This window comes from Mytilus edulis, chromosome 10, assembly GCF_963676685.1.
Source record: "Mytilus edulis chromosome 10, xbMytEdul2.2, whole genome shotgun sequence".
NCBI lineage: Eukaryota > Metazoa > Mollusca > Bivalvia > Mytilida > Mytilidae > Mytilus > Mytilus edulis.
The window spans coordinates 57,639,582-57,663,885 of record NC_092353.1 but is presented as its reverse complement, the minus strand read 5'-3'; the positions used below and the strand labels follow the sequence as shown (position 1 = coordinate 57,663,885).

The 24,304-nt window shown below is 33.4% G+C and overlaps 1 protein-coding gene and 1 long non-coding RNA gene across 2 annotated transcripts in view; one reads left to right on the top strand and one right to left on the bottom strand.

Annotated features, from left to right (window-relative positions):
* Positions 1–23,117, bottom strand: part of LOC139492851 (myb-like protein X) — a 33,270-nt gene extending 10,153 nt beyond the window's left edge. Inside the window, exons 1-9 of the mRNA XM_071281002.1 lie at positions 22,806–23,117; positions 21,302–21,496; positions 13,335–13,880; positions 12,487–12,648; positions 9,725–9,907; positions 5,619–5,821; positions 4,387–4,500; positions 3,592–3,765; positions 1,298–1,435 (exon numbers count right to left, since the gene is read on the bottom strand). Coding sequence (XP_071137103.1) covers positions 1,298–1,435; positions 3,592–3,765; positions 4,387–4,500; positions 5,619–5,821; positions 9,725–9,907; positions 12,487–12,648; positions 13,335–13,880; positions 21,302–21,496; positions 22,806–23,112 — 2,022 coding nt within the window. The 5' untranslated portion in view covers positions 23,113–23,117. The remainder of the gene's footprint in view (positions 1–1,297; positions 1,436–3,591; positions 3,766–4,386; positions 4,501–5,618; positions 5,822–9,724; positions 9,908–12,486; positions 12,649–13,334; positions 13,881–21,301; positions 21,497–22,805) is intronic.
* On the top strand, positions 15,997–19,754 carry LOC139492500 (uncharacterized). The gene is made up of 3 exons (XR_011656863.1): positions 15,997–16,094; positions 18,413–18,519; positions 19,661–19,754. It is a non-coding gene; the product is annotated as an uncharacterized lncRNA (long non-coding RNA).
* Positions 23,118–24,304: the final 1,187 nt, after the last annotated feature.

Genomic DNA, 24,304 nt, shown 5'->3' with positions numbered 1-24,304 from the left:
GACGTTTTTTTTTTTCAGAGAAAGAAAATTCAATTTTTTTTAAAAATACTTTTGCCATAATTATAACGTCATAATGACGTCATGGATATGACGTCATTGCTTCAAAATACACTTAGATGACCTATGGTCAACAATGTTATAAGGCTTTAATCATTTAGTGTAGTACAGGTTTCAAAATTTTGATTTATAATATATACTATTGTTGAAACGACATATATGTCGCCTTGGCATCAAACCCCCAAACGACGTATATGTCGCTTTGGCATCAACACTGAAACGACATATATGTCGCTTTGGCATCAAGAGGGTTAACTCTGGTCTAGTTTGAATAACCATAGATAATCTACAATCAACGTGTCGATATTTAACCCTCTAGAACTATTGATCTACCCGACAGAATTGCAGATCGATGATACTGGTACAAATATAACTAACAAGTGAAACTGCGAGCTACTGCTCACTGATGATACCCCCGCCGCAAGTGGATAATATTAAAAGTGTAAAAATATGCAAGTGTTCGGTAAACAGGAAGTTGTCGAGTGATGAATCTGAAAACGCATCACACGGTATAGCTGACTTATAAAAATCCTGAAACCAAATTTCAGAAATCCTTGTATTGTAGTTCCTGAGAAAAATGTGACGAAAATTTTTAACTTGGTTATCATGTGTAGAATCATACAAGTGTTCGGTAAACAGGAAGTAGTCGAGTGATGAATCTGAAAACGCATCACACGGTATAGCTGACTTATATAAATCCTGAAACCAAATTTCAGAAATCCTTGTATTGTAGTTCCTGAGAAAAATGTGACGAAAATTTTCAACTTGGCTATCATGTGTAAAATCATACAAGTGTTCGGTAAACAGGAAGTTGTCGAGTGATGAATCTGAAAACGCATCACACGGTATAGCTGACTTATATAAATCCTGAAACCAAATTTCAGAAATCCTTGTATTGTAGTTCCTGAGAAAAATGTGACGAAAATTTTCAACTTGGCTATCATGTGTAAAATCAGACAAGTGTTCGGTAAACAGGAAGTTGTCAAGTGATGAATCTGAAAACGCATCACACGGTGTGGCTGACATATATAAATGTTGATACCAAATTACAGAAAGGGTGGATGTGTAGTTCCTGAGAAAAATGTGACGAAAGTTTCATGGGACGGACTGACTGACGGACTGACTGACGGACTGACTGACGGACTGACTGACGGACTGACAGACAGAGGTAAAACAGTATACCCCCCCTTTTTTAAAGCGGGGGTATAACTATACTAATGATTATTTATTAAAATAATACCTGTTCTTTGTTTCCTGCTTTGTTTTCCTTTTCTTTCATTGCTTTGGTAATAGATCGTGTGATTCTTTTTGGATTTTCGTTTTCACCTGCAGGTTTGTCTTCTGAATGTGGAATCTCTTTGGTCTTACTTTCAGTAACCTTCAAAGGTTATACAAGAATGCACATACAGATGACATGATGACCAAACATAATTATAATAAGGGCATAATAATGGACATATCATGAGACATATTACAGACAATATGTCTTGACTTATGATACTCAATGTGAATCGTTAAGATTAAAGTCCAATGAAGTTATTCAAAACATGTAGCCAAAGCCATGTAATATTAAATTCTAAAAAGGAAGTTGACCTTACATCTGAAAGTGGTATTATCAACCTAAATCCTTTAAAAACACAACACTGGTCATTTAATTACAATAATGATGCCAAAGTTTCTGTTGTGAAATTCATCTTAAAATAATCAGGTGAGCCCTGGGCAGATGATACACCTGTTTAGTGCATATTGAAATCGTTGCAATAATATATACTATTAATGCAATATTTAGAACATGTAAAAGTAAGCTCATCATACATTAGTAAATTGACTCTGTAGAAAACAAGAATGTGTCCATAAACACAACAATGCCCCACTCTCACTATCATTTTCTATGTTCAGTGGACTGTGAAATTGTGGTCACATCTCTAATTTGGCATTTAGATTAAAAAGATCATATCATAGGGAACATGTGTAGTAAGTTTCATGTTGATTTGACTTCAACTTCATCAAATACTACCTTGACCAAAACTTTAACCTGAAGCGAGAACAGATGGACAGATGGACCAACAAACAGACGCACAGACCAGAAAACATAAAGCTTCTCTACTATCGTAGGTGGTACATAAAAATAAAGATATCCTTAGACATAAAGATATTGTCTTAAATATGACTGTTAAAAGTGACTCATCTCTGGAGCAATTGTCTGGGAATTTTCTAAATCAAAAACAATTATAATATTTGAGTGTAAATTCTACATATCAGACAGTTTTTTTATTGGTAATAACTAAATTGTTTCCAGTTTTACAGGCATAAATATCATAATTATCTAATAATAATTTTTGTCGTCATTAATACAAATTTGACTAGTGGTTTCAGAGAATATTTTTTAAAAGATTGGTATATTGAACGGCAAAGGATACCATGCAATGGCAAGAGTTCATGAAGTTTAATATGCATGGAGAATATGTTTATGGGCAAAAGATACCTAGAGACGCTTGTAAATGTGAAAATATAAAACAACACGTTTAATAATGTATTGCGTCCGAAGCGCTTTTCTGGATTTACCTTCATCAGGAACGCTCAAAGCCAAACATTTGAAATCCGAAGATGTATAAGTACCGAAAATCGTTGAAGAGCTATATGTTAAAAATACCTAAAATAAATAGTCAAATTCATCTACAGCCAACTTTGCCTGAGGGAGTTGAAACCTTAGTTTCATAATAATTTCAAAATTTATAAACAGACAATTTTAATAAAGTTTGTTTAATCATGTCAGTACCGAAGCACTGACTACTGAGCTGATGATACCCTCAGGGACTGATAGTCCACCAGCAGAGGTATCGACCCAGTGATGTAAAAATATAAAACAACACATTTAATAATTTATTGCGTCCGAAGTGCTTTTCTGGATTTACCTTCATCAGGAACGCTCAAAGCCAAACATTTGAAATCAAAAGATGTATAAGTACCCAAAATCGTTGAAGAGCTATATGTTAAAAATACCTAAAATAAATAGCCAAATTCATCTAAAGCCAACTTTGCCTGAGGGAGTTGAAACCTTAGTTTCATAATAATTTCAAAATTTATAAACAGACAATTTTAGTAAAGTTTGTTTAATCATGTCAGTACCGAAGCACTGACTACTGAGCTGATTTCATGGGAATTAATTTGTAAAATAGCACCCTCACTTGATCAATGTGACCTACCGAATTAGACTATTTACCGGATTTGTTATCACATAAGCAACACGACGGGTGCCACATGTGGAGCAGGATCTGCTTACCCTTCCGGAGCACCTGAGATCACCCCTAGTTTTTTGGTGGGGTTCGTGTTGTTTATTCTTTAGTTTTCTATGTTGTGTCGTGTGTGCTCTTGTTTGTTTGTCCTTTTCATTTTTAGCCATGGTGTTGTCAGTTTGTTTTAGATTTATGAGTTTGACTGTCCCTTTGGTATCTTTCGTCCCCCTTTGATCAAAACCCTCAAGCCCATTGTCTCATGCATGCAGATTATCAAAAGTCTTGGTCTAATACATACATCCCTGTTGTTATTATCAGCATCGGTATTATCTGTTGTATTGGTAGTGACTTCTTTTCCTTTCTTTGTTCTATCAACTTCATCTGTTATGCTGGAATTAGATTTATCTGGAGGTGGGTCAACACTGCTTCCAAAATCTTGTATTCCATTGTTTTCACCATTGCTCCTACCAGACTGTTGAAGTAAAAAGCTATTGCTGTATTAAAAAATTTCACCATATCAGTGGTTTTAAAGGGATTATTGTTAAATGATCTATGAAGAGCTGTACAGCTCATGCTGAAGCTATGTTTGCAATCTAAACATTAATTAGAAATTAAAGATAACATCCTGGTGGTATATCAGGGTAAAAGGATTTGTTGGCTTTTGGCTGTGGTCTGCTCTATGGTTGTGTTGTTGTCTCTTTGACACATTCCTTATTTCCATTCTCAATTTTATTACAGTTTTAATATAACATGTCTACATGTTTGAGTATAAATTCAGCAGATGATTATAATGCTAATATTCCTTTGATTAAACAATTTGAGTGTTGTCTTTAATTTCTATAGTTTAGTACTAGCTAGAATTCCATATACATAATTCTGCATTATTTCAATGATTTTTTTTCATTCTAATTCAACTATTATTTCAGTAAATGTCTAGGATGTTTTTATTATTAAGAAAATCAAGAAGTGATAAGTCTCTCAGAAATTATAAATAAACATTTGTCTTTTGTTCTGAAACATATATATCAAAGAGACAATTTTAAGATACATGTTCTTGAAAATATTTTCTCTGATGCATTTTAAAAATACTCACAAATGCTTCATCATTAACCGACTCAACAAGTTGTTGATCTGAAGAAGTATCAGAGGGTTTGTTGTCTCCTTCTTCTTGAACTCCAAACTTATCCTTTGTTTCTTCATCTGTATTCTTCAAGAATATTCAAATTTATAGAAATACAGAATAAAGTTTAATTACATTTGATTGTACTACTGTTGAAAAACAATCTGAAAAGGATTTAGTTTCATACCTGCTCCCATATAAAGTTTACTGCTGGCAATGCTGTGAAGTTAAATTATTTAATAAAAGAGATTTGCACTCTCATAAAAATTTGATGAATATTAGACAAGCTACATATTTTGATTGTATTTATGCCATATGTCAATATTTCTTAACCTTATTGCAAATATTTTTGCAATGTTTGATTGTTTGTTGAGCATATTTTTGACATATTTTAGTAGATTTGAGCATTTACGATAAACATGATAAATTTTTTTTTCCCATTTTCACCTGGTTAAAAATCACTAAGTTTCATGTTGATGCAACCACAAACTACCTTAAATAAAACTTTAAACCTGATACACACTATCACATTTACATGTTCAGTAAACCATGAAATATTGCTCAAAACTCTATTGTACCATAATCATTCAATATATAAAATACCTGATAACATACATAAGTAGTAAGTTAAATGTTGATGCAATCAAAGACTACCTTTAACTAACACATTAACCTCATATAGGATGGATAGACTAATGGAAAGACAGACAGACTGGAAAACATTATGCCCAACAACTAAAGCAGGCATTTTAAAATTGTTCAGTCATTTCTGTGAATATTTCAATAATCTAACTCAGTTTTTTTAAAACAAGAAATCAGAAATAAAAAGGCATCAGGTATTCATAAGTTAAAATCTGCAGCACTGGACCGGATGAGGAAAAAAACGTAGTAGGTAATGATGACAAACAAGAATGTGTCCATAGTACACGGATGCCCCACTTGTAGTATTAATTTTTATGTTTGGGGAACCATGCAAATGGGGTAGCAACTCTAAATTGGAATTATAATTAAAGAGATTATATCATAGGGAACATGTGTTCTAAGTTTCAGGTTGATCGGACTTCAACTTCACCAAAAACTACCTTGACCAAAAACTTTAACCTGAAGCGGGACAGATGAATGAACGGAGGAACAGATGAACAGACAAACGGACGCACAAACCAGAAAACAAAATGCCCCTCTACAATCATACGTGGGGTACCTACCTCTGCATTGTTACAATTGTCTTTTTCTCCTTTAATCTTCTTTATCTGTCCTCCTTTGTCTTCAGCTTTTCTTTTAGATGGTCTTTCATTATTTTCGTCTTCTCTATCATCCACAGATTCAGGTTCTGATATAATAGCGACTTCATTTTTTTGTTCTTTCTGACCAGCTTCCTTCTTTTTATTCTCTTTATCTTCAATATCGTCTGCAAAGAATATAAAATGTTGGAGGCATTTAAGATTTCTCATTTTAGAGAAATATGGAGGTATCAAAGTCATGCAGCAACTATATATGTTCCGGACCATATGAGTATTTGGACCATATAGGCTATTTTATTTTTTTTAATTACATTATAAAAGTTTCAATAATACAAAAACTTTATCAAAAAAAACAAAAATTGTTTCATGACAATGTATTACTTTTTATAATTCAAATACTACGTAAAAATTTAATTTGGATGCCATAGTTAGTTTTCATCGCTAATTACATTCTTGCATTTAGGCTTGGGGTGACATTTAGTTCCACATGGTATCATAGATTTTTTGCATTTGCAAGTCTTGGTTGTGCACTATCCTTTTCATTTACACCTTTTGTTTGCAAGTGAAAAGCTAGCCTTTTTGTAGCTGTGTACAGTGATACCGAATAGTTTGGGGCCATTCCGATATGCCTACGGTGTTTTTAAGAAGCTCTAGATCTCAAATATCGTAACATGATTGCAATACACCATATTCACAAGAAAAACTTATATAAACTATGTTACTCTCCCGTGACTTCTTGTGTAACAGTTTATTAAGAAATTTTTGGAATTTATTTTATTAAGTTGACATATTGCCATTCAATTGTAATAACAAATCGGTAATGACCATCGGTAATGACCATCGGTAATGACCATCTGTATAAAATGTGTTTATTATAGTTTTGACAAGTAAGTTAAATTAACTATGTGAAACTTCTAATTTTTATTAAGCTAATCTTTTTATTATAATATAATAATAAAATTACCTATATCATAGCGTCTTTTTAATGAACGGTCATATCAAATGAAGAGTTTAGAAGTACTAGAACACACCCGCGAAATCGCAGGCATTCAGAGCGTAGTCTAACGTATGTAAAGTGTTGTTGGAAGAATTTTGTAAAATATTGAATAAATGGAGAATTTCAGCAAAAGTATCATAAGTCATAGTTTATTGGGGACAAGAAAATGTTTTTTATCCCTCCTCCTTTACATGCTTGTCTTTCGTTCATTTTTTGTACATAAATTAGGCCGCTAGTTTTCTTGTTTGAATTGTTTTACATTGTAATTTTGGGGCCTTTTTTTAAAAAAGCTGAGTATATGCGGTATGGGCTTTGCTCGTTGTTGAAAGCTGTATGGTGACCTATAGTTGTTAATTTCTGTGTCATTTTGTCTCTTGTGGAGAGTTGTCTCAACATGGCAATCACACCACATCTTCTTTTTTGTATTCAATGAATTTTGTAAAAGATTAAATGATTGGAAAATTTCAGAAAAGGTATCAAAACTTCACATGAATAATTTTAGTGCTATGAACATTCATTACTATATAAATAAAGTGTATTTACTTTCAATTCTAAGTTTACTAATCGATCCATGGTGGTCATTGATATAGTATACAGACCCTCTCTATTCAATGAGCTCTGTGACCGCCGTGGATATAGTAAACTTGAAAATGATAGCAGATAGAATTCTGAAAATACACTTTATTCGTAGAATATGTATGTTCAAAGTATACAGAAAAACGTAAACCGGAAGTCTAATCTGACTTAAAAGTTCGTCCCATAACGGGACAATATCGGAATGCCTTTTTTCTCGTTTTTCTCCCAAAAAAACTCAATCTAAATAAACATATGAATGGATGACAAATGCGACTATGCACTGTACCTATAGGACATAGTGGCATGTTGATTAATGTATTGTGGAAAGAAGAGAAGAGAAGCGACACACAAAATGAGGTCTTCTCGTTTAATAGTATAGATTTAAAGTAAACGGTAACAGAGTGTTAATTACCCCGACCATATGAGTATATACCCATATGGTCATGACCATATGTGTAAGATCCAAATACTCATATGATCCGGAACAAGAAAAGGATGACTGACCTCAATATATGTCAATCAAAGAAGAAATATATATGGTATAGATACTTTTCTATTGTTGTAGACTATATGTAGACCAGCTGTATTGCTGTCATTTTTACATTTTATTGTTGTTCAGTTGCTATCTCAATAATGAGTTCCTCCTCTTTTTTTTCATTCTTATAAATATTTTGTTTTACAACTGAATAAAACCGTTTTATAAATTTCAAAAAATGTGACAAACTCTTTTTTTTTTTAAGTAATTGGCAAAAAAACTTCAATCTTTTAATTGGATTATATCTCAACACTACCTTTAAGGCTGTCCAAGATTTAAACACATGGGGATGGAAGACACTTTTTCCAGACCCAAATCCCCAATTATATGCAGTTTCATTTTTGTTATAATTCTTACAAAATGCTGAAAAAAATTAATGATCAACAATTTATTAACTGAAGTGCCTTATTTCCCCAATGTGTTTACATCTGGAACAGCCTTTACAGAGAATGTCAAATCTTCCATAATAGTGTTGGTGATATGGTATATGATACAATATGATATGAAACCAGAAAATAACTAGAGGCTCTAAAGAGCCTGTGTCGCTCACCTTGGTCTATGTGAATATTAAACAAAGGAAGCAGATGGATTCATGACAAAATTGTGTTTTGGTGATGGTGATGTGTTTGTTCATCTTACTTTACTAAACAGTCTTGCTGCTTACAATTATCTCTATCTATAATAAACTTGGCCCAGTAGTTTTTTATGAAAATTGTTAAAAATTGACAATAAAGGACAATAACTCCTTAGGGGGTCAATTGACCATTTCGGTCATGTTGACTTATTTGTAAATCTTACTTTGCTGAACAGTATTGCTGTTTACAGTTTATCTCTTTCTATGATAATATTCAAGATAATAACCAAAAACAGCAAAATTTCCTTAAAATTATCGATTCAGGGGCAGCAACCCAACAACGAGTTGTCCGATTCATCTGAAAATTTCAGGACGGATAGATCTAGACCTGATAAACAATTTTATTTGTTGTCAGATTTGCTCTAAATGCTTTGGTTTTTGAGTTATAAGCCAAAAACTGCATTTTACCCCCTATGTTCTATTTTTAGCCGTGGCGGCCATCTTGGTTGGTTGGCCAGGTCACCGGACACATATTTGAAACAAGATACCCCAATGATGATTGTGGCCAAGTTTGGTTTAATTTGGCCCAGTTGTTTCAGAGGAGAAGATTTTTGTAAAAGTTAACTAAGATTTACGAAAAATGGCTAAAAATTGACTATAAAGGGCAATAACTCCTAAAGGGGTCAACTGACCATTTCGGTCATGTTGACTTATTTGTAAATCTTACTTTGCTGAACATTTTACTGTTTTTGGTTATTATCTTGAATATTATTATAGATAGAGATAAACTGTAAACAGCAATAATGTTCAGCAAAGTAAGATTTGCTGAACATTATTGCTGTTTACAGTTTATCTCTATCTATAATAATATTCAAGATAATAACCAAAAACAGTAAAATTTCCTTAAAATTACCAATTCAGGGGCAGCAACCCCACAACGGGTTGTCCGATTCATCTGAAAATTTCAGGGCAGATAGATCTTGACCTGTTAAACAATTTTACCGCATGTCAGATTTGCTCTGAATGCTTTGGTTTTTGAGTTATAAGCCAAAAACTGCATTTTACCCCTATGTTCTACATATGTATTTTTAGCCATGGCAGCCATCTTGGTTGGTTGGCCGGGTCACCAGACACATTTTTTAAACAAGTTACCCCAATGATGATTGTTGCTAAGTTTGGTTAAATTTGGCCCAGTAGTTTCAGAGGAGAAAATTTTTGTAAAAGTTAACGACGACGGACGACGACAACGGATGACGCCAGACGCCGGACGCCAAGTGATGGCGCCAGGTGAGCTAAAAAGCAATAAAGCACTATTACTATGTACTTTTAAAGTCATTCTTGTACATTGAAGAAGCTGTGTTACACAATAGTACATGTAGTATGGATACCTTTCTCTTTCTGTCCTTGATTACAGCTTTCATCAGTTTTACTCTCCTCAACTTTCAACTGTGTTTTCTCATCATCTATTTCTTTAACATTGTTAGACTTTACTGTGTCCTGGTCCCCATTATTGCTACTATGATCAGACTGGGGGTCAGTACTTTGTGTCTCCATAATAGTCAATTCTGGTTCTGAAATGTTTCAAATACAAAATTTAACCCAACAATTTAAATCTAACTAGATATCATTGAGATGGGAGCCATCTCTGTGGGCCCCGCTGTGAATAATGTGCATTTAAAAATTGTATCTTTACCATAGGACATGGGTTTGTCAACTGAAATCAAAGTTTTTGACCTTGACCTTTGACCTAGGAAGTTGTAAATAAATTATGACACCCTTTGGTGTTGGTTTATAAACATGTCAAGTATAAACTTTGAAATGATAACGGTTCTCAAGATATAGAGCGGCCACAATCTTTACCATAGGACATGGGGTTGTCAACTGAAACCAAAGTTTTTGACCTTGACCTTTGCCCTAGGCAGTCGTTCATAAATTATGACACACCCTCTGGTGTTGGTTCATATACATGTCAAGTATAAACTTTGAAATCATAACGGTTCTCAAGATATAGAGCGGACACGATCTTCATCACAGTACACAGGGTTGTCAACTGAAACCAAAGTTTTTTTACCTTGACCTTTGACCTAGGAAGTTGTACATACATAATGACACGCCCTCTGGTGGTGGTTAATAAACATGTAAAGTATAAAGTATGAAATCATAATGGTTCTCTAGATATGGAGCGGACACAAAGTGTTACGGACGGACGGACGGATGGACGGATGGACAGACTGATCACTATAGGGGACCCGCCTTTGGCGGGGCCCTAATTACAAGTTATGTAATATATAAAGCCTGTATACTTAGATACTCTTTGGCATTATGTATTTTCTTATTTTTTAAGTGATGTTCTTCAATTAAAAATAAAACAAATTAACAAAAGCAATTCAAATGAAAAAAATTCAGTATTTGCTTAAAAAAAATTGTAAAAACTCCTTAATTGTAAAGTGATTTATAAAGAAGAATAGCTAGTTGAAAGAAGAGGCACAACTGTGAATTGCTCATTCTGGTGAAAAAAAATACCAGCTTGCAAGTAAGGACTTGTATATCATATGCACATACTATAGTAACTCTTTGTGTTGCTGATCTTTTTGCATTTTTAATGTGTAATCTAGCTTCTGTAGGATTTTAGGTAACATAACTGAGAGAGAAAAAAAACCAGTAAAAATCAACATTTCAACACCAAAAACTCCAAAACATGTTGTCAAACATATGATCAGAGTAAAAATATCTTGATACTTATGCTGTTTATAATTTTAACCTAGCTCATTTAGTTTTAAAAATAATACTATTATTATTAAAAGGTAAATAAGTGGGGACTATGTCAATGGGACACAGATGATATATTTTTCATGAATTGCACATAAACAGGGTAAAATGGACAATGGTTATTCCCAACCTTTAGAAGAAGTGAAAAAACATTTACAAAAATCATTCTCATTTAAATTAAGCTATCATGAAAAACATTGCTACAACAACCTGACACTATTGATGCTGCCAGCTAACCAATAACACACCCATGTTACATTAAGACCACATAGATATCAGGGGCGGATTTAGGCGGGGGGGGGGGGGGGGGGGGGGGGCGCGCGCACCTAAAATTTGCAAAGCATGGGTTGTCCCCAGCTCAATAAAGTATCTGAACAGACGACGAAACATAATGTCGTCGCATTGCAATCTGTTTTATCATTCAAAGAAGTATATAAAACAGTAAGTTTAACAGAACCAATGTGATTACTACGTTTGATGACACATATCATAAGCTTTAATTGGCAGTTAAAGTAAAACAATTTATAAATTATAAACAATTTCTTTGATAATCGAAACTCCAAAACATCACTAACTCACTTTTCAACGAAGTAGGTGAAAGTGCCCTATCCGCGGTTGGGTTGGGTATTTCATCATTGCACAGCGAAGAAAGCAGTCAAGGTAACTGGTTAAATTCCTTCTTAATAAAAGATAGAAATACTGGTTCAAGCGAAAGGTTAGTTTTTATTAATTTGTATCAATATTTAATATATCTGTATCAATACATGTTTCTCACTTAATTGCAACCTGTAAAGTTTGCCGAAGCATGCATAAACGATCAAGGCTCCAACTCGTATTTCCGTATTACATATAGGATCCCATGAAAATAAAGATCTCATTTTGAATTTAGTGGTTTGCTGTAAAAAAAAATGTACATAAAAAGTTTGGCACGACCTCCGAAAACAACAAAAAATAATAATAATAAAAAATTGTGAAAAGACAATGAAAAATCGCTGGCAAAAGTTTTTTTTTAAATCTAATATTGGTCAGTTGAGCTATTGTTGAGTCAATGAATTGAAACTCGCACATTTCTTGTTAATTATGGTGATTGTAGATTGACAGGGGTGGATTTATGCGGTTTTAGCTTGAAACTTTAATTTCTCGCTTATTTTAACACAAAATATTCGCCACGTTTTGCTTGCCATGCAAGATATCTACATTGCACCCTCTTTAGAAGAATATTCCAATAATTTTGATAATAATACCTCAAAAAAAATTTCCCCTCGCTCCGCTCAGCGAAATTTTAACATTGCGCCCCCCCCCCCCCCCCCCCCTAGGCTGAAATCCTGGATCCGCCCCTGGATATATGTATTAGTCAAGTAAACAAGTTCTGTTTATTTACCTTCTTGCATTGGTTTATTTGTTTCAGGGTTTTTTTCTGAAGCATCCATCTCCTCAGCAATGTCTGCTGACTCCTCCTTATCATCTATTGAATTCTCTACTTCTGATGTAGATGTTTCTGTTTTAACAGCTTGTTTTTCCCTGTCACTCAAAATACTTTCTGCTAAAAGAAGATAATCTTATGTACATTTCACATTCAGTAAGTAAACATAATTTAATCTAAACTTTTAAATTTTGAAATAACAAGTGGAAGAATACACACAAGTTCAAGTAAATTTCTTATTTCCATTCTCAATTTTATATATTTTTAGGGTTACAACTATCTGTAAACTCATGTCAGCTGGTACAGATCACTCTGCAGGCATGTTTTAATGGTAATGTTTCTTAAGTACATTGTTCTCAGTCATTTCCTTAAAAGGAAAAATCAATTTAAACGGAAATCAAAACTTTGAAAAAAAAACAAATTCCATGTCCAAAAAAAATTCCCATATAGTCTCTCCAGCTACATGAACCAATACATTTACAGTGACTTATACTTTTAGATTCACAGTTAGCAGTTTAAAATTTCCTTCTGGTCATGCTGGTGGTTATAAAATATGACTAATATATTAAGAAAAACTTAAAGCAAATTGGTATACAAGGCCCTTTAAAATTCAAGCAGATTGCAAAAGGATTAAGTCCAGATGAGAGAAAAGAAAATTGGGGAAAATATTAAATTAATATAGAGTCATCATTTCATTCACTATTCTATTCTTTGTCATTTTATCATACAGTCCAGTAACTTGTGAAATGTATTTCTGATATATCAGCCATGGATCTTTTTTTCTACTGGACCAAAAAGTTCCTAACCTTGTGTTTCAACAGCTTTTTTATCTGACAGATTTTGGTTTGCCTTGTCTTCTGGATCAGCATATTGATTGCCATGTGGTACATCAATCTGATGATCTCTCCGCCCTTGACCTTCCTTGTCTACTGGACTAGAAAACTCACTGCATTTTGGCTCACCATTCTGTTGATCTGTCTGCCCAATACCTTCCATGCCATCTGTACCAGTCAGATCATTGCCTTGTGGCTTTCCAATTACATGTCGTTGATCCATAACCTCTGGAACTTCCTTGTCAACTGGACCAGTGTGACTACTTTTCTGTGGCTCAACAGTCTGTTGATCTGTAAGCACTGGACTCTCCATTTCTACTGGAACAGTTTGCAGACTTTCTTGTGCTTCATCACTCTGTTGATCTGCTATCTCCAAACCCTCATTGTCTAATTTTGAGGAGCAGTCTTGTCCAGTTTCTATAGTTTCTACATCTTGCTCATACGTAGAAGTAATTTTACTAGTACTGCTGGGTTCAATCTTAGGAAGATTTATTTGGCTATCATCCTGCTGTAAAATTTCTATAAAAAAGATAAACAATTTTAAGCTTACGTAAAGTCCTACAAGTTTTTGCTGTTATAACTACTGTATTTATTCTAATAAACGCCCCGGGGGCGAAGACAATTTCCGAAAGGGGGGCGTCAATTAGAGAAACGAATTTCGTACCTTACTTCATTGACCTTTACCTGAATTTTGTTGAAACAGACTATAGTAACATACACGTGTTTCTTATTGTCTCCATAATCAAAATTACAACCAGCTGATGTTTCGTGGAATAGGCCATTTAAATCATACTTATTGGAAATTTATGACGAATGGTTATTTAATGGACCTGTTGAGAGAACCAAAGGTGGCAATAGACGGCCCCTTCAAAGTCCGTAATTCTCAGTTGGATTAAAAAAGCATGGGATTCTATCACTCCAGAAATTATACGAAAATCGTTTAAAAAGTGTGGGATCTCGAATGAGTGGGACGGAAGCGTAGATCATTTATTTCAAAATGACCACGATGATGATAATGATCCTTTCGAGGGGTTTGACGTGGAAGATGTCCATATGGATGAGGAAATGTTGGCTAACGTTTCAGCGTACGATGAAGAAGCCATGGAAGTTAGCGAGAGTGAGGGTGAAATAGATTCTGACCTAAATGAGGCTACAGAATCAGACTATGATAGCCCTGGTCACTGAAAAAACAATAACATTAACTACAAAATGGGGGCGTTTATTAGAAGTCAAAAGTTCTGAACACACTATTTTCGGTAGGGGGCGTTAATTAGAAGGGGGCTTTAAATAGAATAAATACGGTACATTGTAATTTAATCAGTTTCTATTGATACCTCAAAATGTGGACAATTAATTAAGTACAAAACATAATTCAAAGCATTGTTAGGGAGGTAATTCAAAATATAATGTATTTGAATTACTTCCCTTATACTGCTTCAAAACTATGTTTTGTACTTCAGTTATTGTCCATTAACCAGGACCCCCTAATGTTTTCCCCTTTTTTGCCCCTAAACAGTTTGAGCCATAACCCCCCAAAGTAAATTTTTACCATCCCTTTGCGTTATGGAAACTTGTGGTATAATTTTAGAAAGATCCTTACACCATTCCAAAAGTTATTGTCTGGAAACTAGAAAAATGCTTATTTTTTTGTCCCTAATTCCTAAACTGTTGGGACAATAACCCCCAAAATCGATCCACATTTTCTGTTTGTAGTCATAAACTTTGTGTTTAAATTTCATAGATTTCTATTTACTTATATAAAAGTTATTGTGCGAAAATTAAATCTCTTCAGACGATGATAAGAAGACGACGACGTGACACCAATATACCACCACAAAATATTTTGCCGTCGTATAAAAACCATATTGTAAGGACAAATTTACTATAAATTATATAAAGAAAAATGATGCATAATTTTTTATACCTTTGCTTAATTTTTTTTTTTTTTTTTTTTTTTTTCATCAATTAGTATATTTTCTTTTTTATATGAAACATAAAAAATATTAACCAATGATCCCAGGAAACACATGACGTCCTTGCGACGTTATGTATTGGTCGCTGGAAGGTCATGACTGACGTTACGTAAGTACGACGTTGTTGCAACGTTGTGAGAATGTAATTTTACGTCACGTCAGATACGACGTAGAACCGACGTCACGACAACGTTATTATTGTTTTTAATAACGTTTATATTACGTTGTTGCAATGTCATATTGCGACGCATCTGTCACGTATCTGTGACGTTATAGCAACGTCGTCATATTTTTTGTCGATAACAGTATCAAGTTGATGTTTACGCTTTTATAAAAGAGGAACGATGTTTGGTCATCAATAATACATCGTAATAAAAAAAAAAATAAAAAAAATTAATTGCAATATGTTCTGTACTTCGATCAAATAAATCACGTAATTAAAACGTTGTTGCAACGTAATTATCGACAACCCTTAAATTTACAATAGCAACATTTCTTCTTTTATCATGCAATAAATTTAATTTTAATTTGTCTTGTTTCTATTGGTAGAACTAATGAACGATATTTGATATAAGGCAGGCATTACCTGTGATCTATTCTATTGATTCAAACATGTTAAAAAAAGATACGGAAATACCGTAACGTTTCCGATTTTGGTTCTGTTGTTAGGGCTTTCAGTTGTGACGCTATTTAAGTGATGACGTCATATTCAAAATAAACGCCATTCACAAAGCCACTGCACTAAAGACTTAGATTCAATGTAAGTACATTTATCTGTATTCTTTAACTTGTTTTTTCTTCTTACTTTTTATAAAGTTTCTATTATAAAAGAACAGAATGATGTTCCCGTAAAAGTTTGACGTCATAAAACAAAATATCTGACGCCACAATGGAATATTTTTAAGTGATTGTCAAATGTTCAAGCGGCCGGTATATGTCAAAATACAGGATTTGTTTTTTCGAGCATGATTTTTGTTCTCCAAGCATTATCACTATCAGCGATGTCACAATGTGAGAGGTGAATTTATCAGCAACGTCACAATGCGAGTTTTCTTCGTATAAATGTCGAAAAATATCAGCAGCTCGTCAAAAAGGTTCACATTGTGGCTAGCGGCTGATATTTTACGATATCAGCGTGTAATCTAGACATATCGCACCACTATAATTCTGGTTTTACAACACGTGCATGATGTAATATATAAAACCATTTTAGAAGATAGATAAGAAATTAAATGTTGTACTCTTGCTTTATAAATTATTTTTACAAAAAAACTTTTGTTAATTTCTTCTGCAGAAATCTTACACACGTGTAGCTAATTTGATTCTATTGAGGTCAGGATAGCAAGCTATCAGTGGTATGTTTTTGCCATGTCATGTTATACACAGACACAGTGATGGCATACCTTGAAAATAACTCATAAATTAAAAGAACTGATAAAAATTTAGTATAACAAAATATAGTTGTTAATTTCTGTGTTGTGTCTCTTGTGGAGAGTTGTCTCATTGGCATTCATACCACACCTTCTTTTTTATATTTATATTTCTGTTTTTAAAGGTTATGTTTTGTTGATTACATATTTTAATTTTTATTATTATTTGAAAAATCCGGATAATTTTAAACATTTATGACATTTTACTATATATGTTTTACAATTTGTATTAATTTTGTTAAATAGGTAGATATATATATTTCATTGGACAAAAGTGAGTTCCCAGTCAAAAAAAGTCCTATCATTTCAACTAAAATCGATATTTTTCAAAAAATATTACGAAGTAACAGTATAAGCGATTTTCTAAATATAGATACCAAAAGATGTAGAAATATCTGAAGTTTTATTGTTTATTTGGTTATAATATTATTCATGCTCATTTTAATTTTCTGACGAGATGAACACAAAGAAAAAAAATTCTTGAAAAGTTTGCTATTTTTCTAACCAAATGAAGATCGTAAAAATTTGCATTTGTGTTTAACTCATCAGATGATGAAAACAAATCTCAAGAAAATTATGACTAAATAAACAACAAAACTTCAGACATTTTGACTTCTTATGTATGTTCCAGACCGTATCTATGAGTTTTTGGACCGTATGCGTACTTTTTCAAAATACTCATACGGTCGAACTAATATTAAGAAGTTGGTCAAGTTTAATGCAAATGCATATAACAGATCAAGATAACTTAACTCTCAAATTTATTTAAAAAAGTTCAAATGTAATTGAAATAAAAACTTTATATTTTAACTATAAAAAAAATCACGCTAATTAAATCTGTTGATTTCTTGTATGTCTTAACATGTCGACCAGTAATACATTAATTGAATTATATGATCACTGAAATTGAAAATATCGGAAGTAAACATGTGGGAGGACAATATTTAGCAACTTTACAAACAAAAATGTAAATGCAAGGGAACATGCATGAACAGCAAACATGTAAACGCAAAAAAAAATACGTCCATCTAATTTTAATAATAACAATTTGTAATACTAAAAATAAAGATTGTGATAATGGTTGCCTAAATGTAAACCATATGATTCAATAACATGTATGGTCAGCTCGTAGTGGACCATACGCGTATAATCATACGGTCCGACCGTACGAGTATACGTTTACGGTCCGGACCGTACTCGTACGATTCAAATACTCATATGGTCTGGAACATATCATATGGCAAATTTGTAAATGTAAAACGTACATTTATTGATCATAACTTTCAATTATATTTATTTTTTTATATTTTGGCAGTGGCTAATTTGCCGGTGAAACAGTAATGATAATCTGATTAAAATATCTTGATTAAAAGCGTAATAGCATGATTCAAAAGTAATGGCTATTTTGCCGGCGCTGGCAATACTGTGAATTTGTTATTTTACCGCGACCGACCGACCGACCGACCGCCGGTTCTTTGTGAAGTTTAAAAAGATATATCAGTCATAATGAATATTTGAATATGTCATAATGTGAAAATTAATTTAAAAAAAATAAGGAGCTGTTTATTTAATTTGATAAATGATAAGGTTTATTTTTAAATTATATTAAATATCACTATGCAAATTTTATCAATGTCAATTTTTGTAGAGTCTTACATGAAGAACTACCCCTCAGCAAGGACATCAGATATTGAAGAATTGATAGGGGAAACCCTAAAACATGCACCTTTAAAACCAGGCGGAACACGCTATAAGGTAAGAATACCCTTAAGTTATTTTACCCGTATAGTGCAACCTATCGGGAGAGATCCGTTTGCGCCAAAAATGTGTCCTTTTGCGCCACAACTGGTTTTCTCCAATGCTACGTTTGCGCCACTTGTTTTAAAATTAAATGGTATCATTTGCGCCAAAAATAAAACATACGATTGCGCAATTAGAAGAAAAATGACTTCCCTCCACCTTTATTCGGACTTGGAACTGGCAGTTTACACAGCCATTGTTTTTCTTTTCTGAAACATACTTTCTTCTTACTGCTGCTGCATGGGTACTTCCTAATTAATGTACTTAGTAGCTTGTGACTTCACTTTATTAATTGTCCAAAAATACAAACATTGAAGGATGAAATGCATAAAACAGTTCATAATAATTCCTGTGGAATGCTTCTGTTCCATTACTAGTACGTCTTGCGGTAGATAGAGTTTCAGTCAATACGGATGGTGGGGGCAGAGCACTGTGTCATGATATCAACGTATTTGGCTAAACATAATCAGAAAAAGCTTATATTTTCTTCTCTTTTAGAATATCTTGTAATAAATATTCAGCAAAGCAATAAGTTTTCTTCTCTCTCTGTACATGGACTGTCTATTGCATTTCAAGTCATTTCTCTCCAGATGCTCATTTCATGGTGAAATGTCTCCGATTATATGATACTTTTTAAGACAAACATACAGGTAAATTGGCGCAAATGAGTTCCGATTATTGGCGCAAATGATACATTTGGAAAACAAAATTTGGCGCAACTGATGATACCCCTAAAAAACAGTAATTGGCGCAAAAGGACTATTATAGCTGCCAACCTATCTTGGATTATTCCCAAAATTATTATTGTTTGTATTGGTTGGTTATTTTTTTTTTAATTCAGTACGAAATTGTTTTTATACTATAGATATGTATTTGTAACTAGCATTGTGAAGATCAAGATACTCTTTTGGGACAATAAAGGGTAACATTAAATTTAACTGAATATATAATTATGTGGTTTATGTGTTTTTCAAGGAGATTTGGAAAGCCACGTCTTACACACAGTTACATCTAGTATTTATTTGCAATAATGTTAGACCTAAAATAATTACAATTTAACTTGTTGTACAAATAAGTTTTTGTATTGTAATTGCAGGAACCATTTGCTAAGAGGGTAATTGCAGCAGATCCGGAAATACCACTACCAGGGACCCAGGAGAACATTTAGAATAAACAAAGTTAACTATCAATTCTTCACTTTTTGATATATATATATTATACAGACATTATTTACTTTTCTTAAACTTTTTTATAACTTTCATGGGTGGGTATTAAGCTAGCCAGATATTATATTCAGAACGTGAACATGCTAAATGAGATTGATTGATTGTTAGTTGCTTAACGTCCAGTGGAAAATATTTCATGCATGTTAAGGACGAGAATAAGTTAATAATAAATACAATAGGTAGGTCTTATCATATTAATAGAGCCCATTCGAAATGATGGTCGGGGAAATTTTGACTGCCACTAGAAAATGAGGGTATATTGGATAGGGACAGACATTTTGCCTTGCAACAGGCCACCTACGGACCCCTCAAAGAGTTGTTGCAAGGGTTTTCAACGTGCAAAGAACTGAGCACTCTCTTTACACGACACATCGGATTTAACGTCCCCATTCTGACCAGACGTGACTGCGAACTTGATACATCCCGCACAGCCAAACGGACGCCCCACTTCTGCAAGCGTTTTACTGCCGGTCGGAAGAAGAGAAGACCAAGTGACCATATTTCTATTCCCCAGTCACCCTTGGGGTTGCTAAATGAGAAATGTATACTACGATGAAATAAATTGAATATAAAAAAAAAGAAGATGTGGTATGATTGCCAATGAGACTATCCACAAGAGACCAAACGACACAGTAATTAACTATAGAGGTCACTGTACGGCCTTCAACAATGGGCAAATCCCATATCGTATAGGCAGCAATTAATATAAAGACGGGTTAAAAGAGACCGGAGCAACATCCCTCTTATAGAGAAACATAAATGATAAATGCATATTATTTTTACAAGCACTAACTATCAAGAACTGCATACGAATAGGCAGCCACTCAGCCACTCAGCTATAGATGGCCCTTAGGGATTCATTTCTGTTATATCACAATTACTGAAACAGCAATTCGATTGAAGCTACCAAAAAAAAGATGATGCAGAATATACGATTTCCTTCAGAGAATAACACCACCATATATCATCTAGAGGTCACCTCATGGTCCCAAACACAGTTGATACTATGTGTGTATATATATGATAGCATAATATGAAAGTGCAAGTATATTACCTCGACATAATGTGATATTAACGTTGTTGTAATGTCGGGAATAACGTTGTAGAAACGTAATTTTACCTCACCACAACGTTAATGTATGATGTGATAACGTGATAAAAATGTTGTTGTAATGTCAGGAATAACGTTGTAGAAACGTAATTTTATGTCACCACAACGTTGATGTATGACGTTGTGACAACATCGACATAACGTGATATAAACGTTGTTGTAATGTCAGGAATAACGTTGTAGAAACGTAATTTTACGTCACCACAACGTAAATGTACGACGTTGTGACAACGTAAAGAAAACCATACACTTTTACGTAAATACAACGTAATAACCTGACGTCAATGCGACGAAAACATGACATTGTCACGACGTAATTATGACGTAACGTTGTTAGCTGGGATGTCACATAACAATTGAGTTTTCATATGTAGAACAAAGCTCTGTATTTATAACTAACCTTTTACAGATTCCGTTTTATTATCTTTAGAGTCCAGTGTGATGGTTGGAACTTCCCATAAATCAGGGCTGCTAGAACCTGAACTGACATGTTCTTCCTGAACAACAGGGATAGTTCTCTCTAGGTTGTCTTCCTTCTGATGAGAAATTTGTAAACTTAGTTTTAATGGTGCATCACCTGGTAAATTAACATTACCTGAAATAAATGAAAAAGAATAATATCAAAAAGAAATGAAGCACAAACAAAAAATGTAAAGGAGACCTCATCAAAATAACACATTTCAAAGATAAGGCCACGGTTTTTTAATTTGATGGTTTACGGATTTTCCCCATGAAAAAGTCGGGTCGGTCGGTCGGGGAAAAAAAAAGAAAAAAAATCATCTTTGAAGACAGAAAAATATGCAAAATCAATATATATTTCACCTTTCTAACAATATGTTTGTTATGCTATTTTATCATCATTTCTTAAATGTTAGTTCGATGAAATATTATTGCTCAACTGTTATAAACATCGCATGACATTGTCTAATAATTTACAGTAAAAAAAGTGGGGTGCACGGACAAAGACGAAATTAAATCGTCATTTCAGAAACAAGAAAAATAAATTCGCGTAGCTCTTTATCAATTCCAGAAAACTTGGTGAATAATATAATGATCTTCAAGCACGAAAATAAGTTTCAACACACGTGTCAAAAACCTAATAGACTCGTCCACTTGAAAACGAGATTATCGGGTTAATCTGTTGTCTCGCATTCCCGTTTTTTTATCCAAATGGACGATAATTTTTTTATTATCTATGAAACAAGAAAATTCCCAATGATTTGTTAATATTCAGTACTTCAACTTGATGCCTTTACCCTATCCACATTTGGACAAGTCCATTTCTATGAGATGATGCATCTTACGGACTGATGACAAATAAGGAAAACGAACTTATTGTGTAATTGGTTTTAAACACAAGTTTCGTTCCGCAATATTATTTGCGCAAACGACATTTCAAGGTCAGTTGTAATTGATTTGTCTATTTTTAGAAACGTAAACTGGAAGTTTTATTTTTTCACAACAGAAAGTGTTATCAATTTTGTTAGTGATTAATGCATTTCATTTCATAAAAAAAAATATTTAATTATTTTTCAGGGATAATGCATTTGTTAGGGTCGGCGGGAATAAAAAAGCATGAAAAGTCAATTTTATTTTTATTCTGGAAATCGGAAAAATCGGGTCGGCGGATCCGTAAACCAACAAATTAAAAAATCCTGGCCTAAGGCATAAATGTACAATGTAGCATTTAAGTTTTCAATTACTTCTAAAGGCGAATAGCTCTCAATATAAATATTCAGGGAAGAAGTAATTCATGGGATAAATGGTGGTCCAGAATATTAACAGTACACACGTGTATTTACAAAGGAAAAATAAGAGAAACACATTTTTAATCTTATTAATAATTGTCTGATTAATTTTTATTAAATGTTGGCCCCAGAACCAGTGAAGTTCTATAAACTTACTGCTAGTATTAGACGTGTCTTGAGGTGTACCACAAGATTGACAAAACCTTGAACCCAAATTCAGCACTGTGTTACATTTCTGTCCATTGTTTTTAGTACCAGAGCATACTCTGTTTATAAATAGTGCAGGGTCGATTTTCTCTCCACAGATGTAACAGAATTTGTATCCTTCCAGGACAATGTTATTACAAGACGGACATAGAGTTGACTTAACAGGAACTGTTGTCTGTACTTCCATTCCACATCCTGTACAGAATTTGGCTCCTGCAGGAAACTCGCCTCCACAGGATTCATTTGTGCATTTCATCTTAATGCACCTTCCTCCTGAAAAAAAAGAACCTGATAAACATTTTTTTCTAATTTCTTATTTTCAAACCCTTCTCAATACTTTGTTAATTATTTTTCCCATGCTTTTTGCCAGGAATCTCTAAATAGATTGTATCTTGCTTAACATCTGGTGGCAAATATTTCATGCATATTAAAGATGACAACAAATCATCAAATAATATAATAGTAAGGCATGTGAGGGTGATCTCAATGAAGAGCTGGAAATTATAGTTGGAAAGTGGAAGGAAAATCTCCATGCAGCAGGCCACCTCAACAGTTGTTGCAAGCAGGGTTTCCCCTGGGACAATTATTTTTTTCACCACCTCTTTCGCCAAAACAATATATTTTTCGCCACTTTATTATTTTTTTCGCCAAGTAACATAACTATATTTTTCGTTTAAAATTTATCTTTTTTTCTTACCCCCACCCCTTTCCCTTATATAAGGTGATTATGCCCCATTGTGTCTATGACTATTCTGTCAAACTTATTTAAGAGTCTACATTTAATGAATAAACTCCAAAACAACAAATTTTGTTTTCAACATAAAAGGGAAAAATATTCATTGTATTTTAAACGACTTTTCTAAATGAAGGGGCCACTATACTTTTAATAATAAAGAAGATATAAGTCCTGGAATACAACAAAATTAATGGACATGTTTTGATTATATAATACCAGTTCGTAGGGAAAGTTTCTTTAAAAGAAAAATATTTGATGTGCCCTTTTCAAGTTTGTACTAAGAGTAAGAAGTGGTTTTTACAACAAAATAAAAGCTTTTATCACATGATATTTTGATCCCTCATTTCATGTGTAGCCATAACATTGAAGGGCTACTCTCATTCGAGGGGTTGTTCCCATCCTTTTGGATAGATTTCTTCATAACGACAGTTTTCTTTTTTTGACCATCGTAAATTAAAAAGGAAAAAGTTGATACGTAAAACTATGCTTGAAACACACGTGTCACTCAAACGACTTTAAAATAGTCTCCCTAATCAATTATATACCTACAGTATATTAAAGTCAAAGGATAATTAAAGTTTTAAATCGGAGATTTTTCTTGCTTTTGAAAATTTTTCATCACAACAACAGCTTTCTTTTCTAAACTATCTTTAAAAGGAGAGGAGACGTTTGCTTCAAACACGTGCGTGGCAGAGTGGTAAATAAATTATGT